Source organism: Zootoca vivipara, chromosome 14, assembly GCF_965207765.1.
Source record: "Zootoca vivipara chromosome 14, rZooViv2.hap1.1, whole genome shotgun sequence".
Taxonomy (NCBI): Eukaryota; Metazoa; Chordata; class Lepidosauria; order Squamata; family Lacertidae; genus Zootoca; species Zootoca vivipara.
In genome coordinates this window covers 8,276,405-8,291,626 of record NC_142597.1, presented here as the reverse complement: position 1 = coordinate 8,291,626, position 15,222 = coordinate 8,276,405, and the positions used below count along the sequence as shown (strand labels likewise).

At 45.6% G+C, this 15,222-nt stretch overlaps 1 protein-coding gene across 1 annotated transcript; it reads left to right on the top strand.

Moving 5' to 3' along the window:
• The first annotated feature begins 1,034 nt into the window (after positions 1-1,034).
• On the top strand, positions 1,035-13,675 carry PLPBP (pyridoxal phosphate binding protein). Its single transcript, XM_035139198.2, has 8 exons — positions 1,035-1,198; positions 3,946-4,053; positions 5,682-5,717; positions 6,245-6,320; positions 7,185-7,319; positions 9,269-9,411; positions 9,507-9,605; positions 11,385-13,675. The coding sequence occupies exons 1-8, from the start codon at positions 1,103-1,105 to the stop codon at positions 11,520-11,522; spliced, it is 831 nt and encodes a 276-aa protein (XP_034995089.1). The 5' UTR covers positions 1,035-1,102; the 3' UTR covers positions 11,523-13,675.
• The last annotated feature ends 1,547 nt before the right edge of the window (positions 13,676-15,222 follow it).

The following is a 15,222-nucleotide window of genomic DNA, read 5'->3' as shown; positions in this document are numbered from 1 at the left end:
TGACAACTTTGGTAAAGGCTTTTCTTCAACTGGAGCACTCGCAGGCCAGTGTTTCCCAATTGTCAGTGTTTATCTGAGAGTCGTACAGTCATACCTTGGTTGCCGAATGCCTTGGAACTCGTACATTTCGGCTCCCGAACGATCAAAACCGGAAGTGAGTGTTCCAGTTTTCGAATGATTTTCAGAAGCCGAATGTACGGCATGGCTTCTGCGGTTTCCTATCGGCTGCTGGTCTTCCTCTTACCAGCCCTGTTGGGCACCATCAGCTTGTGTCCAAGACCAGCCATGAGCCAGTAGAGGTTTTTAGACTTTTCAAAAGTTAGAAGGTTCTCGTAATCTTATATTGCACTTACTAGGAAGTGGTATCAACGGATCTCTTGTATCTTCTTGTTGGACAGATGCCTCCTTTGGGCCACATAGGACCCTAAATCTCTGCATATTGTGCATACCTATAAATCTGCCACTGACACACACACACACCCCAAAAGACAACCCCTTGAGGTTGGAGCCAGCTCAATAGCAATGGAACTAGGAGTGCCGGCTGGGGGGAAATGGAGAGGGTGTTGGAATGGAGTATCCTGATGGGAGGGTTTCATCCCTGGACCGTGGTATTCCTACGAGCTGGTGCGATGCAGATCTTCACAACAACCCTGTAAGGGGGTTCAGAAACAGCTGCCAATGCGTGCACGGCGCTGCAGGTAACGAATCCCAAATATTCCTTCCTTGGAGTTCTGCACTGGGCTGATCCATGACCCCCCGTCATTCCTGCTCGAAAAACATACCCTCCTCCAGGGAAGCGTTTGGTGCTGCGATCACTGCGCCAGCGGCGCTTCCCGCGCATGCGCTCAGGGAGAAAAGCATCCCCTCCGCTTCCCTTCCCCCGCAGCGGCTTTTCCCTGAGCCGCCCTAAGCTGCGGGTCCCCGACCTCTCCAAAATGGCCGAGGGCCGAGCCCAGCCCGCAGGCCCGAGCCCGCCTCCTCCGGGCCCCACCTCCGACCCTCATTGGCCAGCCGAGCCGGGCTTGGAGTGGCGATTGGCTGCCTGGGAGACGGCTGCGTGTGTGGCGGAAGCCCGGCCCAAGATCCGCGGCACGGCTGGGGAATGTGGAGAGCGGGGATGGCTGCCGGGGAAGGCCTGGGACCGGCGCTCAGGGCAGTCCAGGAGCGGGTGCAGCAGGCGGCGGTCAGCAGACCCAAGGTGCGAGGCGGGCGGGGAGCGCGGCGGCGACCGGGCGGGCGGGCGGTTCATGCCCTGGAGGCGGCGGGTGGGAGAGACCTGGCGTGGCCTGCGGATCGTTGCTTGCTGCTGCTGCTGTTATTAATAGCCTATGTATCTTTTTAGCGTGAATAACTTATAGTATTACCGGGTTTGCGCGTTTTTGTTTTTTTAGGAGCATAGCCAGCTGCCTTATACTAAATCAGAATTTTGGTCCACCTAGCCCAGTGTTTCCTGCACTGACTGGCAGCAGCAGCAGCAGCCCCCCCCCCAAATTGCGCAGGAAAGCCCTCGGCATACTTAGAGGGGAGACGCCTGGGAAGGGAGACACAGGGAACGGGAAGGCATGCAGAGAGGTAGTCAGGTCGTGGACATCATGCAGGATGAATGTTGATTGTGATCTAGAAAAATAGGGGTGCTTGGCTTCATATTTTTCTGTTGCAACAGAGTTCCCTCCCTTCCTAGCAAGGAGGCAAGAGAGACCCAGAACCAAGAAGAAATATTTCTTTTAAGGGGTTGCATTTTGGCATGGAGAAGGATGACAATCCCCTCTACAGTCAGAAATTACATCCCACCTAAGGTGGGGTTACTGTGGCTCAGGCAGGCCAAGGTGTGATATTCCTGAGGATTTAGCAAGTTTTGCATAGTTCCAAACACAGCTTACACAAAACATTAGCATTTGATAAGACAGTCAGGATGCCTGCATCCCTCAATGCATAGAATCTGGGCACACAGTGACAATTACCATAATACAAAGGAGGTTCATAGATGTAGGAGAGGAATCCCTTCAGGATCTTCCCCTGATTGCTATCTGAGCTCTCAGGTAAGGAGGATTAAGGAGGCAAAGGAAATATTTACGGTAGGAGTCTTTAGGAGAGCCAAGATGACTTTTGGATTGCTCTCCTGTACTATTTTAGACATGTGGTTTATATACCTATGTATGTGTGTTTACCTTGTGCAATTATCAATATTTATTCTATATTTGAGAACATAGAATAACAATTGTTCTAGATTCAGGTAGGTAGCCGTATTGGTCTGATGCGGTAGAAATATTTTTTAAAAAATAAAAAATTGTCAAGTAGCACCATAGAGACCAACTAAGTTTGTTCTTAGTAGCTTTCGTGTGCATGCACACTTCTTCAGATATGCACACGAAAGCTCATACCAAGAACAAACTTAGTTGGTCTCTTAGTTGGACAATTTTTTTATTTTTTTATATTTATTTCTGTAACAATTGTGTTCTCCATCAGGGCTCAGATCGATCCCCCTTGGAAGTGATAGTTGAACTCTTAAGCAATAAACACTTGCAAATTAAACCTCTGGCAGCCAAATATGCTCTGGCAGCGTTACGTTAATGTGTGGAGATTTTATGCTGTGAATCATAGACTCGCACTGCGTGATCTTAGAAGAAATGTCTTGCTTTTTGCCCCCTCTTGTTCCTTGTGAAGGCCTTTGACCATAGACAGTGAATTGAATTGAACTGAATTGATTGACTGGCAGCAGCACTCCACATTCCTTGCCCTTCCTGAGGTGCTGGGGAATGAGCCCAGGGGCTTTGCAGGCAAAGCAGATGCCCTGCCACTGAGCTGCTGCATCCACTATGCAGTCCTGCTAAAGTGGCCGGATGCAGAAGAGAGGACAGGACTCCCACACCTTTCAGTAGATGTGCAGAAGAGGGGCTTTGTGCACAGCAAACTATACCTGCTGAAACTCCCTCTTATACACAGCTGCTGAGCGTGCAGGAGCCCTGTCCTGTTCTGTATCTGCCCTCACCCCAGAAATTCCTATAAGGAATTAAGTAGGGATTAAGCACCACTGGATACAGTTGGACTTTCTTCCAGGTAAGTGTGGATGGGGCTGCTGTATTTTCACAAAGCAAGACTCGGGATCTCTTTGAATCGTTAAGTCAGAACCAACGTGCCTTAAGAATGGTGAAAAGTAAATTCTGTTAAGTTCAGCGGGGCCTACTCCCAGGGCAGCAGCTATGGGGTCGCATTCAAAGTTACTCCAATGGAATTTATTATAAATAAAATAATTGAGGTCGGAAGCCCAGCTTAGGGCACATTCACAAATGGATGTTCCTTCAGTAGCACCTTAAAGACCAACTAAGTTTTTATTTTGGTATGAGCTTTCGTGTGCATGCACACTTCATCAGATACCAGTGTGCATGCACACGAAAGCGCATACCAAAATAAAAACTTAGTTGGTCTTTAAGGTGCTACTGAAGGAATTTTTAAATTTTGTTTCGACTCAGACCAACACGGCTACCTACCTGTAACAAATGGATGTGTTGTTGCCGGTTGCTGCTGTTGTGGATGTTCATTTGGCTTGTCTTAAGCTTTGTGTCGCGTTGTCATGGTCAATACTTATTGCATTTCATACTCATTTAGCCTCGTTTTAAAACATTTTTTCCTCCCTCTCCGTACATGTGTCTGTGTAATATGTATCAGCTGTTACGTGAAGATTATTCAATGAAGTAAACTATTAATCCATGGAAGCTTACGCTACAACGTTTCTGTTAGTCTTTAGGAACCTTTGTGTTTTTTCCACATTAACTCAAAACAGAACATGTGAGCTTGTCTCCATAAAAAAACAAAGTTCAAGATGGACTTGAGATAATATGAAATCTCTTAGCTGTGCCTGTTGGCCGGCAATAGATATTTTCCATGTTCCAGTCACAGAGTTGTGAGGATCTTGGCCACTGACCATTTCTTTCTTTGCAAATATAGGGATTGCCTGCTATACAGCCTCGCCTTGTAGCTGTCAGTAAAACGAAGCCAGCGGAAATGGTGATTGAGGCCTACAACCATGGGCAGCGCAGCTTTGGAGAAAACTATGTGAGTGTCCTCCCTTGCCCTGTCGTTTGGGTTTCAGGACCAGAAGGAGATAAGGCCTGAAGCTGCTGGCATGCTCACAAACCAGATGGTCACAAAAGGAGCTCATATTTCATTAGTCCCGCATCACCCTGGAGAATTGTGTCATAGCTGGGGAGTAAATGTTACAGAGACAGAACTTAAATGGCTTTAAAAGATTCTCAAATGGGGAGAATCCTGCTGCACTCGGGTCGTGCTTTCAGGCTTCCCACAGGCCTCAGATTGGCCACTCTGAGAGCAGGGTGCTGGACTAAGTGGCCTGATCCATCGGACTCTTCATATGATCCTAAATTGGCCAAACTAAAACTTTGAAAAATAAAGGACACTTCTTGTCTGTGAAGGAGGAAGTCAAGCCTGGCTCACCCATGAGGCAAGGTGAGGTGACCGCCTCAGGCAGCAGGATCCACAGGGATCTGGCAATTGTATTCCAAGTGTGGTCGCATCATTTGTAAAAAGGCATTGCGATATTGGAGGTTCGATGGTCAATCCCTTTGCCAGTGATCTCTAGCTTGGAATTCACCCTTTTCATGGCTGTTGTCAGCTTCTTCCATGATGTATACCAGCAATGTGCAATCTGATACACCCACAGGCCTGAAAGGTGGTGACAATAGCAGAGATACATCTGGATTATTCCCACATTCTCATTTATTTCGAAGTGGCTTCTGCAGGTCTTTAAAATATAAGCTAGATAGGCTGATATCAGTTTGCTCATCGCTGTGCAGCAGTAATGTTATATTACGGCTGGTTAATTTGAGTTGCATAGTCCAAATGAGTGAACATGGGGAAATAATTGCACTAATGTTGGGTACAGGCGCATCAATGTGGTTTGAAGCAGGTTTCTTGGAAAGAATAACTGGGAGCAGTTGGCAATCTGATGCATGACTTTGTACTCAAGAATAGTGTCTATTAGCAGTTTTACAAATGGATATTGCCTCTCGTAAAACGCTGCTCATTAACCCTTTTGCCTTCTGTTGAGGCACAATGGGAACTCACTGTCTTAATGCTATGCACCTTTGCTTGTAATGTTCACCCATGGTTTGACATCATATGGCTGACTTCCCCATCTCTTCCTCCCTATGCACCTCCCTATCTCCTTTGCAGCTTGGAAGGACTTCTGCTAAGATTTGTTCTACTTAAAAATAAAAATAAAACCTTGGCTTAGAGTTAATGTTTGAACTGGGAATCCTTTAAGATTAACTCTGGTGAGTTTTATAGCAAATCAGCTTCCAGCTTTTGTTTATGGAACTGTCATTCTTTTAAACCAGGATCCCTTGTTTGAATGCACCACTGAGTCATCATTCTTTTACTGTGAAACTAAGCATGGCAGAAGTCTTCTTCCTGGTCACATGGGAGGAGGATAGGGGAGGAATGTTGTGCTGTGGCTGTCCATATTTTCCTGGACTAGTGGCCAGGTTGACTAGGACTAATGGAGTCCAACAGTATATGGACAGCTGTCAGTTCCCCACCTCTGCACTAAACTATGGTGTTTAGCATTGCATATGAACAGAGGCAGTTGTAAGTCAAGGTAGTCAAGTTAGAGGTAAGGCAGAGCAAGCCTGGCAAAATTTAATCCATGTCTTAACTTTCTGCAGGTCCAAGAACTTCTAGAAAAGGCATCAGACTCCAGAGTAAGTACATTTTGTGTGCTAAATAAAATCCTCATTCTGTGAAGTTGGCAGAGGCTTGTTTCAGAAAATTGACTAGTAAGCTCATGTTCAGAGAAGAATCTCTCTGTTTGCCTTTCAGTAGCTGTTCAGTTCTTTATGTATAAATAGCAGATAATCTTGGCCAAGATGCTTCTTTTTGTTGCGGAGCCCCAATCATTTGAAATAATTTTCAAGCACAGATGGGAGCCTATATGCTGAATCTGTCCCAGCAGAGGTTATTTACACTGACAGCAAACTGCTACTAAGTGTGTTAACGGCCATCAAAATGATTTTAACATTTGAGGGACCTTGGATGAGATTTGCCCCTCTCTTCTTACACAGGGACCATCCTTTGTCTTTATTATAAGCCACTTTATGGCGGCTGTTTGCCTTGAAAATTGAGTTATAAATAAATAAAAGTGAAATCATCCTTCACTTGCAAGTGTTCTATGGATTCCTAGCATGAAAATGCATTTCGAATTCTACTCACTCTTTGCCTCCGTCCTCAGATTCTTGCTTCGTGTCCAGAGATTAAATGGCATTTCATAGGCCATCTACAGAAAAACAATGTCAACAAACTCATTGGTAATAATAATTTCTTTTTGTGCTCACTTTTTTTGGGGGGGGGGGCAGGGAGACAACAAGAAATCTTGTTGGGGGGGTTGTAATGTACTCACTTCAGTGAATGCACTACTGTTACCAGCTCTGACTTAAGGAGATCCTGATTTTGAGATGCAGTTAATTTGCACAGTGAGGACACAGAACCAGTGATTTCTCCAAAAATTGAAATTGGGGCTTGGAGGGATTTATTTTTCCCAGGACCTGGTTTCACAGTAATGGCTATTTCATAAGATTTAGCTTAGTTTTCAGTAGGTCAGCTGTAGTTGCATCCTCCTGAGTTGCAATTTCACATAACTTTGTTAATGGATTTGGATGCAGCGTGGTAATTTTCAGTGGTGTCTCATATGTCTGGTCCTTCAATTGATGAACTTATTTACTGTGGTTAATTCATAAGATCAGGCAGAAGGTGACTGAGAGACCAGCTTCTATATGTGCCATGGGCAAAGGGCCCTTTCTCCTGCTTGGTTTAGGACAAGGCGGTTTCTGCCTTCTCCTCCCTGTTCTAAAATGTTGTTTTGCATTTTACACTTTGAAAACATTAGTTAAGAGGTGATTAATAATCTAGAACCCGGAAAGGAGGAAAAGGCCTTGTTGTTCAACCGGCCATCCAGAAGCAGGACCGGCTGTCTCCCTTCACCAGTGTTGGGGTACTGTCTGATACAGCCCTATGGCGCAGGGAGCATTATGCTACTCAGGTAGAGAACGTACAGTTTATGCGAGGATCCCTAACTTGGCAGTACATTCATACTGTGCACTCTGAAATTGCATGAAACGGGAATGTTTTCTGCAATGGATATTTGCTCAGACCCTTCTTTAAATGTCGTCTAGCGGTACCTAACCTCTTCATGCTGGAAACGGTGGATTCCCCAAAACTGGCGGACAGAGTGAACGGTTCTTGGCAGAAGAAGGGGTCTTTGGAGAAGCTAAAGATCATGGTGCAAGTGAACACCAGTGGGGAAGACAGTAAGTAGATTTGATGTTGTTCTCCCCTCTCACACGCCAAGGGTTTGGGCTTGCATTTCAGCCTTCTTTTAAAGAGCAGCACTTTTTTTTTGACTTCTGCGTACCTTGCAGGACATCTGGAAAAGGAATCCTGTGCAATTGGCTCTCGGAGCAGTTGGGATCCCTGATCAGGCAGGATATGGTCTAGATTCTTCCTAGTGAGGCTGCCTTCACTACTGGGAGGCAGCAAGGTATAGTGTTTATATAGACTAAAACAGAGGAGACACAGGTGCAAATTCACCATGAAGCTACTTGAATGACCAACAAGCCAGTCGGTTTTTCTGAGGCTAACCTACCTCATAGGGTGGTTGTAAGGATAGAAGGGGCAGGGAGGAAGAATGATATATACCACCTGAGCTCCTTGGAGGAACAGAGGGTTGGATTGAATTTTGGAAGAACCATGTGCATCCAGCTCAGTATTGCCCTCAGTGACTGGCAGTGGCTCTCAAGGATTACAGACAGAGGATATTCCCAGGCCTGCTTGGAGATGCCAGGGGCTGAACCAGGGACCTTCTGCATGCAAAGCAGGTGCCATAGTGCCAACTCCCAGATTGAAAAATCCAGGATTGGGAGCAGCGCGGTACCGGAAGTCGCGCTGCGGCCATTTGGGAACTGGGCAGAGTGGCACCAGAAGTTGCTTCTACGCATGCTCTGCCCGTTTCCAAAATGGCCGCAGCGCCGGAAGTTGTGCTGCGGCCATTTTGGAACTGGGCAGAGCAGCACCGGAAGTCACTTCTATGCATGCTCTGTCCATTTCCAAAATGGCCGCAGCGCCAGAAATCGTTTCTGCGCATGTCCAGAGACTCCAGTGTTTTTTTAAAATTCGGGCTGCCAGCAGGAAACGGCTGGAAAAACGGGGGTTTCCCGGGGGAATACGGGAGACTTGGCAGCTATGGCAGATGCACTGCCACTGAGCTATGGTCCTCCCCCAGAGGTTGCAATTAAAATGCAATGTATAACAAGGCAGGGTAGCTCAGTTGGTAGAGCATGAGACACAAAAGATTATTATTTTTGATTAATGGCCTATATAAAGATACTGTGCTGTATGTAAGATGCACCACAAATGGTCAACTCATAGGCCCTGTACCAGCCACCAAGGGGGTTAAGCAAAGCTGTATTCTAGCCCCAGCTTTATTTAACCTATATATTAATGACATGGTCAAAAGCCTAACATCTCCGGAGTTCCATGCTCCTAAATTGGCCGCAAAACCAATCTCCGTGCTCTTATATGCTGATGACGGGGTCCTCCTATCCCAAACAAAAATAGGCCTTAGAAGGCTGATAGGAGAATTCTCAGGATACTGCAGGAGAGAACAGCTGGTGGTAAACTATCAGAAAACCAAAGTCATGGTTTTCGCAAGGAAACATAGATCACATAACTGGAGCATGGACAATCAACCAATCGAGCAGGTTAAAGCCTTTGGCCAGATTGGATGTGATGCCCTCTGCCGTACTTGAGGGCCGATACCAAAAGATTCCAACTGAGAAACGACTCTGTCCCTGTGGAGATGGCAATACGGAAACAGTGGCTCATGTTCTTCTCCCAGGCCGCCCATCTGCGGCCACACTGTTCTTTCTTCTATCAGACCAAAATGATCTGACAACAGTAAAGGTTGCTAGGCTTATCGAGGGTGCAAAGAGATTAAGGGCCACTATCTGAACAATAATCTTGGTTATTTGATTGCCCTTTTTACCTATTGTTGTTTCTTATCTGTATATATTGCTTGTTTTATGTTGCTATGGACGTTGGCTACTGCGAATGAAGTTTATCTATCTATCTATTAATCTCGGGTTGTGGGTTCGAGCCCCATATTGTGCAAAACTTTCCTGCATTGCAAGGGGTTGGACTAGATGACCCTCGTGATCCCTTCCAACTCTTAAAATTAACAAATAAGCTTTTCTTTTTAAAGGTAAACATGGGCTGCCGCCTGGAGAAACGGTAACAACAGTGGCACACATCCTCCAGAAGTGTCCCAGCCTGGAATTTGTGGGCTTAATGACAATTGGCAGCTTTGGGCACGACCTCAGTAAGGGGCCCAACCCTGACTTCCAGGTATTCCTGATCTTGGGGGAAATACTCATATACGAAGCTTGTCTTTTAAGGAAGAGAGGGCCAAGTTCAATTGCATTGTCTTCCCTCCCCTGCAGATGTTGATATCCTTGCGCGAGGAGTTGTGCGACAAGCTCAATCTCCCCATTGAAAAAGTTGAGCTGAGCATGGGGATGTCTACAGACTTCCAGCATGCAGTAAGTCAGTCTATTGCCTTTTATTTTCTTTTTTTCTGCAATTGCTAATCATGGGGCCTTTCTCCTTTCACTTCTCCCTCCGTCCTAGCAGAGTGTCTAGATGTATGACCCCATTTGAATAAATCTTGGTTTCCCCATGTGGACAGCTTCCCTGCTTCTCATAGGCAGCGTCATAAACCCATGGACTTGGCAGTGAGGTTTCTGTAAGATTATTTGGAGCAGTTTTTCTAACGAGAAGATATTATCACAGAAGCTTGTTTTTGCAGTTCTCAAAAGTGTGAATTTGTTGTAAATACCCTGTTTCTCATATTTTAAGACATACCCATAAAATAAGCCATAGCAGGATTTTTAAGCATTCAAGGAATATAAGCCATACCCCGAAAATAAGACATAGTGATAGGCGCAGCAGCAATGCCGGCCGCGGCAGGAGGAGGAGGAAAAAAATAAGACATCCCTTGAAAATAAGCCATAGTGTGTTTTTTTGAGGAAAAAATAAATATAAGACGTGTCTTATAATATGAGAAACACGGTATTGAGATTATACCAGCAATATAAAAAGCAAACAAAGCAGCAATTGGGGAAAAAAAGATTTAAATCAAGTCTTACTGACTAGTGATTTAAATCGTGATTTAAATCAATTTGATTTAAAACAAATCCACCCTGGATACACTACAGAGATTCCAGGGACTAGAAAGGGAAACAGAAGCAGGAAAAGGCACTAAAGGGAGGGGGGAAACAGCAGCTCTTTAGGACCCCACAGAGTTTCTTCATGTGTTGTTTCTCCCCATACAGCATCCAGCTCCAAAAGGGGCCAATATCGTGCCACCGACCCATTACAGGTGAAACTTGGAAAATTAGAATATCGTCAAAAAGTGCATTTATTTCAGTAACGCAACTTAAAAGGTGAAACCAATATATGAGATAGATAGATGCATGACATGCAAAGCAAGATATGTCAAGCCTTTATTTGTTGTAATTGTAATTATTTGTTGTTAGGCAGGTCAATTATAAATGGAATGTAATAGCGGTGTTTATTTTTGTATTATTGTAACTATTCGTTTTATTACTGTGGAATTTCCAAAAGAAAGCATTAGTAAAAATTAAAAGAAAAAGGAAAAAACAAGAAGTTGCATTACTGAAATAAATGCACTTTTCGATGATATTCTAATTTTCCGAGTTTCACCTGTATGTGCAAATCGGGACATAAGTCTTCTCAAAACATTTTGGAATTTTTGGGCTTGCATTACTCCGGTGAGGTGCCTCTCAATTGCACCAGATATCTATAGGGTGTTCTCAGTTACGTAACTCAGTTTGTGGAGAGACAGGCTAGTCTGTGGAGATGCTACCTTAGTGAGGGAGGAATTAGCTGTGATGAAGTCCTTGTTCAGTGGGCCTGAGCATTTTGACTATACAGTGGTACCTCTGCTTAAGAATTTAATGCGTTCCGAACGCACATTCGCAAGTCGAAAAAAATTGTAAGTCGAATCCCATAGGAATGCATTGGGAGAAAAAATTCGCAAGTCGAAGTAACCCTATCTAAAAATTCGTAAGTAGAAAAAATCCTATCTAAACAGCGTCCAAGATGGTGGGTGGAGCTCCATTCGTAAGTAGAAACATTCGTAAGTCGAGTCATTCGTAAGTAGAGGTACCACTGACCCACCTTTTAGCAGCATGGCTTACAAACATAATTTACAAGTGGGACAGCCAAGGCCTTTCAGATCAAAGTTCCAACTTCCAAAGCACCCGTGATCTTTCTCCTGCTTTTTTGCTGCTTTACAGATTGAAGTTGGATCGACAAACGTTCGGATCGGAAGCACCATCTTTGGAGAGCGAGACTACCCCAACAAACCTTCCAGCGACAAAGCTCCGAGGGAGATTAAAGGCCAGCTGGAGAATTTGACGGTGAAAGAGCACTAACAGGAGAAGGCCCTAGCGATTCCTTCCGCGGAGGGAGGGAAATCCTTTCTGATAGACCTTACTATGCACTTGACTTTCCCTTTGGGCTGGCAGCTGTGGGGCAACATCAGGTAACCGGAGGGCGTCGCAGGCATTTCGTCACCTGTAATTTTAATATTGTATATCCATAGAGATTGAATTTTTCTAAAAAAACAAACCAGCAAATGGAGCACCAGTGATTGACAAGTGACTTTTGGTACCTTAGCTGCAGTGGCTTTAGATAGCTGCTCTGGATAACCAGCTGACTTCAGCCCTACTAGGTCTGGGCAGGAAACATTTCCAGCTGTGAACATTACACATTTCTAATCGGAAACTTGGTTTCCCTGAGGTGGAAACCCCTCTTTGCGGGGGTGCCATGGCCATGCTCCATTGACTAAGCCCCCCCTCCACCCCCACCCCCCACTGAAATGCTTTATGGGTAAACTGCTGTGTTGTGTGCCACCAAGCATCCTATCAGAGGTCGAGGTCTTAGACTCTTTAATGCCGTGTTTCCCAACCAGTGTGCCTCCAGATGTTTTGGGACTACAACTCCCATCATCCCTAGCTAGCAAGACCAGAGGTCAGGAATGATGGGAGTTGTAGTCCCAAAACATCTGGAGGCACACTGGTTGGGAAACACTGCTTTAATGACACTAAAAAGCACCTGTTCAGCATGGGCGGTTTGCTGCTTGCCACACTGTGGAAAGAGATGAGTCAGGGCGCACTTGCAAGCTTAAGCTTAATGGCAGCTTTTGAGCCACAGGTTTGGAAGATTTCTCTCTTTTTAGGTTGTATTCATCCTCCGAAGACTGCTGCTACGAGTTTCGATAGTCGGCTGCATATCGCTTTCTCTCTCTCACTATAAAATGTCCCTTCCCCCCTCTCCTCTGGAAAATTGATGGTTGGAGTAGTTCTGCTAGGTAAAAGCAGTATGTTCTGCTAGCCAAAGCCGGGAAATTCCCTGACTCTACTGCTGACTTGCTGTGTGATCTTGGCCAAGTCACTTAACCATACTGTGCCTGTGTCCCCTATATGAGAAAATCGGGGCTGACCTACCTCACGTGGGAGACCGAGAGGCTGTCGTGCCTGGAAAGTTCCTTGAAATGCCCCCCCCTTTCCCACACTCCCTAAACCCCACCTGCCCTGGAGGAAAGGCAATACTGCAGAATAGAATAGAGCAGTCTTGGACAGAAGGCCAAACTGAACCTTAACTCCAGGCAGTCATTCACACACTTGCCTGGGCTTATGTGTGTGTGGCAGGACAGCTTGAGCAGTGAGCCTGCAAGTAGCACATATGTGAAGAAACGGTTACCCTGGGCAACTGGTGAACTCCCGAATTTTAATGCAAAGCATCCTTATCCCAGATGCTGGGTCCCAAGTGGTAAAAAAGTAACAATGAGTTGTTTCCCCACTGTACATATCTTAAGGTTCATTTAAAGCAGCCATCACTCTTGCTTCACTAAGACCTCATCTAAGTATTCATCTCTCCTCTGCAGCATCCCCAATCGGTGAAAATGTTTACAGTGAAATCTTGTTTTGTAACTCACATGTTGACAATCTACTTCAAGGCCCAGTCTGCTGCTACAAATGACTTTAGTCCCCGGTAGAAATACACCCCCCCCCGGTCCTCTTTTCCCTAATAGCTTGGGAGTTTGGTGTGTCTTTGGGTTACTCCAGTGGTGTCTCTTCAGCTCAGCCATGGGGAGGTACCATAGTTCAGTGCTAGAACACATGCTTGGCATGCAGAAGGTGCCAGGTTAAACCCTCGGCATTTCCAGTTAAGAAAGCCAAAGCAAGTTATGGATGGATCGCATACCTGAGACCAATCTTGGCTCCAGTGGGCTAGATGAACCAGTGGTGTCACCTAATAGAAGCCAGTTTCCTATGCTCCTAGCAGTGGCACTTGGTTTTTCTCGTCCTGGGCACTGAATGTAACTGCAAAGAACAAACACCCAGCCCACTTAGAGTCCCACGACGTAGGTGCAATGCTAAATGCAGCCCAAACTCCTTCCCTCCCGCCCCGAGCTCCGCAGTGCAGTGTTTTCATGTGTGTTAAGAAATAAAACCAGTTGTGGATCAGAATACTGTACCATCTGTGCCAGTTACTAAGCTATTAAAGATGTTATTTTTTCTTCCTCTTTTGTTCTTGGTGTTGGGAATTGCAAAGGGGGGGGGGAGGAAAGAACAGTGCCGGGTTTGTGCTTGGCTGCTCAGATTTTATTGCCCTTTGAAGGCCAAGAAGCTCTTGTTCTGGAGGGATATGGCGGGTGTCCAGCTCAAAATATGTTGCTGTTCTAAAACGGACCACCCTGCTCTAGTCTGAATGCTCTTCAGCCTGTTTTTGCACTGGAGCCTGGGGAACCCATCTTGCAGCAGGATCCAGCCCGTTGGTTCTGGCGAGGAGGGGCAGGAGGCTCTAGTGGTCAGCAGCCGGCCTTAGCAGTTGCCTGATGACACCAGCCCCATGAAGAAGAGAGGGCTGCGTAAGAGAGAAAGGGTTCTGCTCTCAAATGAGGTCATGTGCAGCAGGGAGAAAGCAAAGCATTGTGGGGGGGTGCACCTTGGAGAAAGCAGTCTGGTGGGGGGGGGAGTGTGCATCGCCTTCCCATCTTCAGTGTTGCTGAAAAAAGAAGAATGACACACTTGTACAACACAAGAATGGGCCTTTGCTACAGTGACTCCCCATCTGTGGAATGCTCTCCCCAGGGAAGTTCGCCTGGCGCCTTCATTATACACCCTTTAGGCAGCAGGCAGAAGTGTTCCTTTTTAACCAGGCCTTTGGTTGAGTTGATTGACATCTGACACCCTTTTAAAATGTGTTTTTTTTGGGGGGGGGATATTGGGTTGTTGCTCTTTTTTATTACTGTATATATTTTGTTGTTTTATATTTTGATTTGTTCTGTAAACTGCCCTGAGACCTCTGGTATAGGGTGGTATATAATTTCTAATAATAATAATAATTTTGCATGCAAACAGCCTGGGTGTTGTTAGTGCCAGGGTAGCTCTCTCCAGCAAGCATAGTCAGGTTGATGGGAGTTGTGGTCCAGCAAAATCCAGAGGGCACTCCATTGCCTCCCTCTGTATTAGCAGAAAAGCGTAGAAATAAGAGTACATCTTTTGCTAGCCTACACCTGTTTGTATGGTGTCCCACCTTCTCAGTCCTGAACACGTTCAAATGATAAATACAAAGTTTGTGTGCGTAAAGCCTAATAATCTTAAGAAGGTGGCTAGCCTGTGACCCTCCAGATGTTCCTGGACTACAACTTCATTTTCCCTGGCAATTTGCCGTCCTGACTACAGCCAGAGGCAGAGTCCTGTAACATCTGGAAAACCACAGAGTAGCCACCCTGCCTTGTAAGAGTTTCAGGAAATAGGACAGAGCTGCTCATAAGCTGGGCACTAGGTGGCAGAGTTTCCTAACTTCCCAAAGGATAATAGGAGCCAACATTTAGGTTAGGAAAAGATGGGCTTGTGTGGGAATTCGCTACAGAAGAGATGGGAGCTGAACAAAAAGTAACATATCAAGACTGACCAGTACATTCTTTTTGCTTCCTAGCCTGTCCATTTAAAATGCAACAAAAGTGGGAGTGCTCAGTTATCCATTCTTCCATCTGCCTTGGAGGTCATTGTGACTTATAGTCAACACAAACACATTTTTTTGACAGGTGGAGCTTGTAAAGGT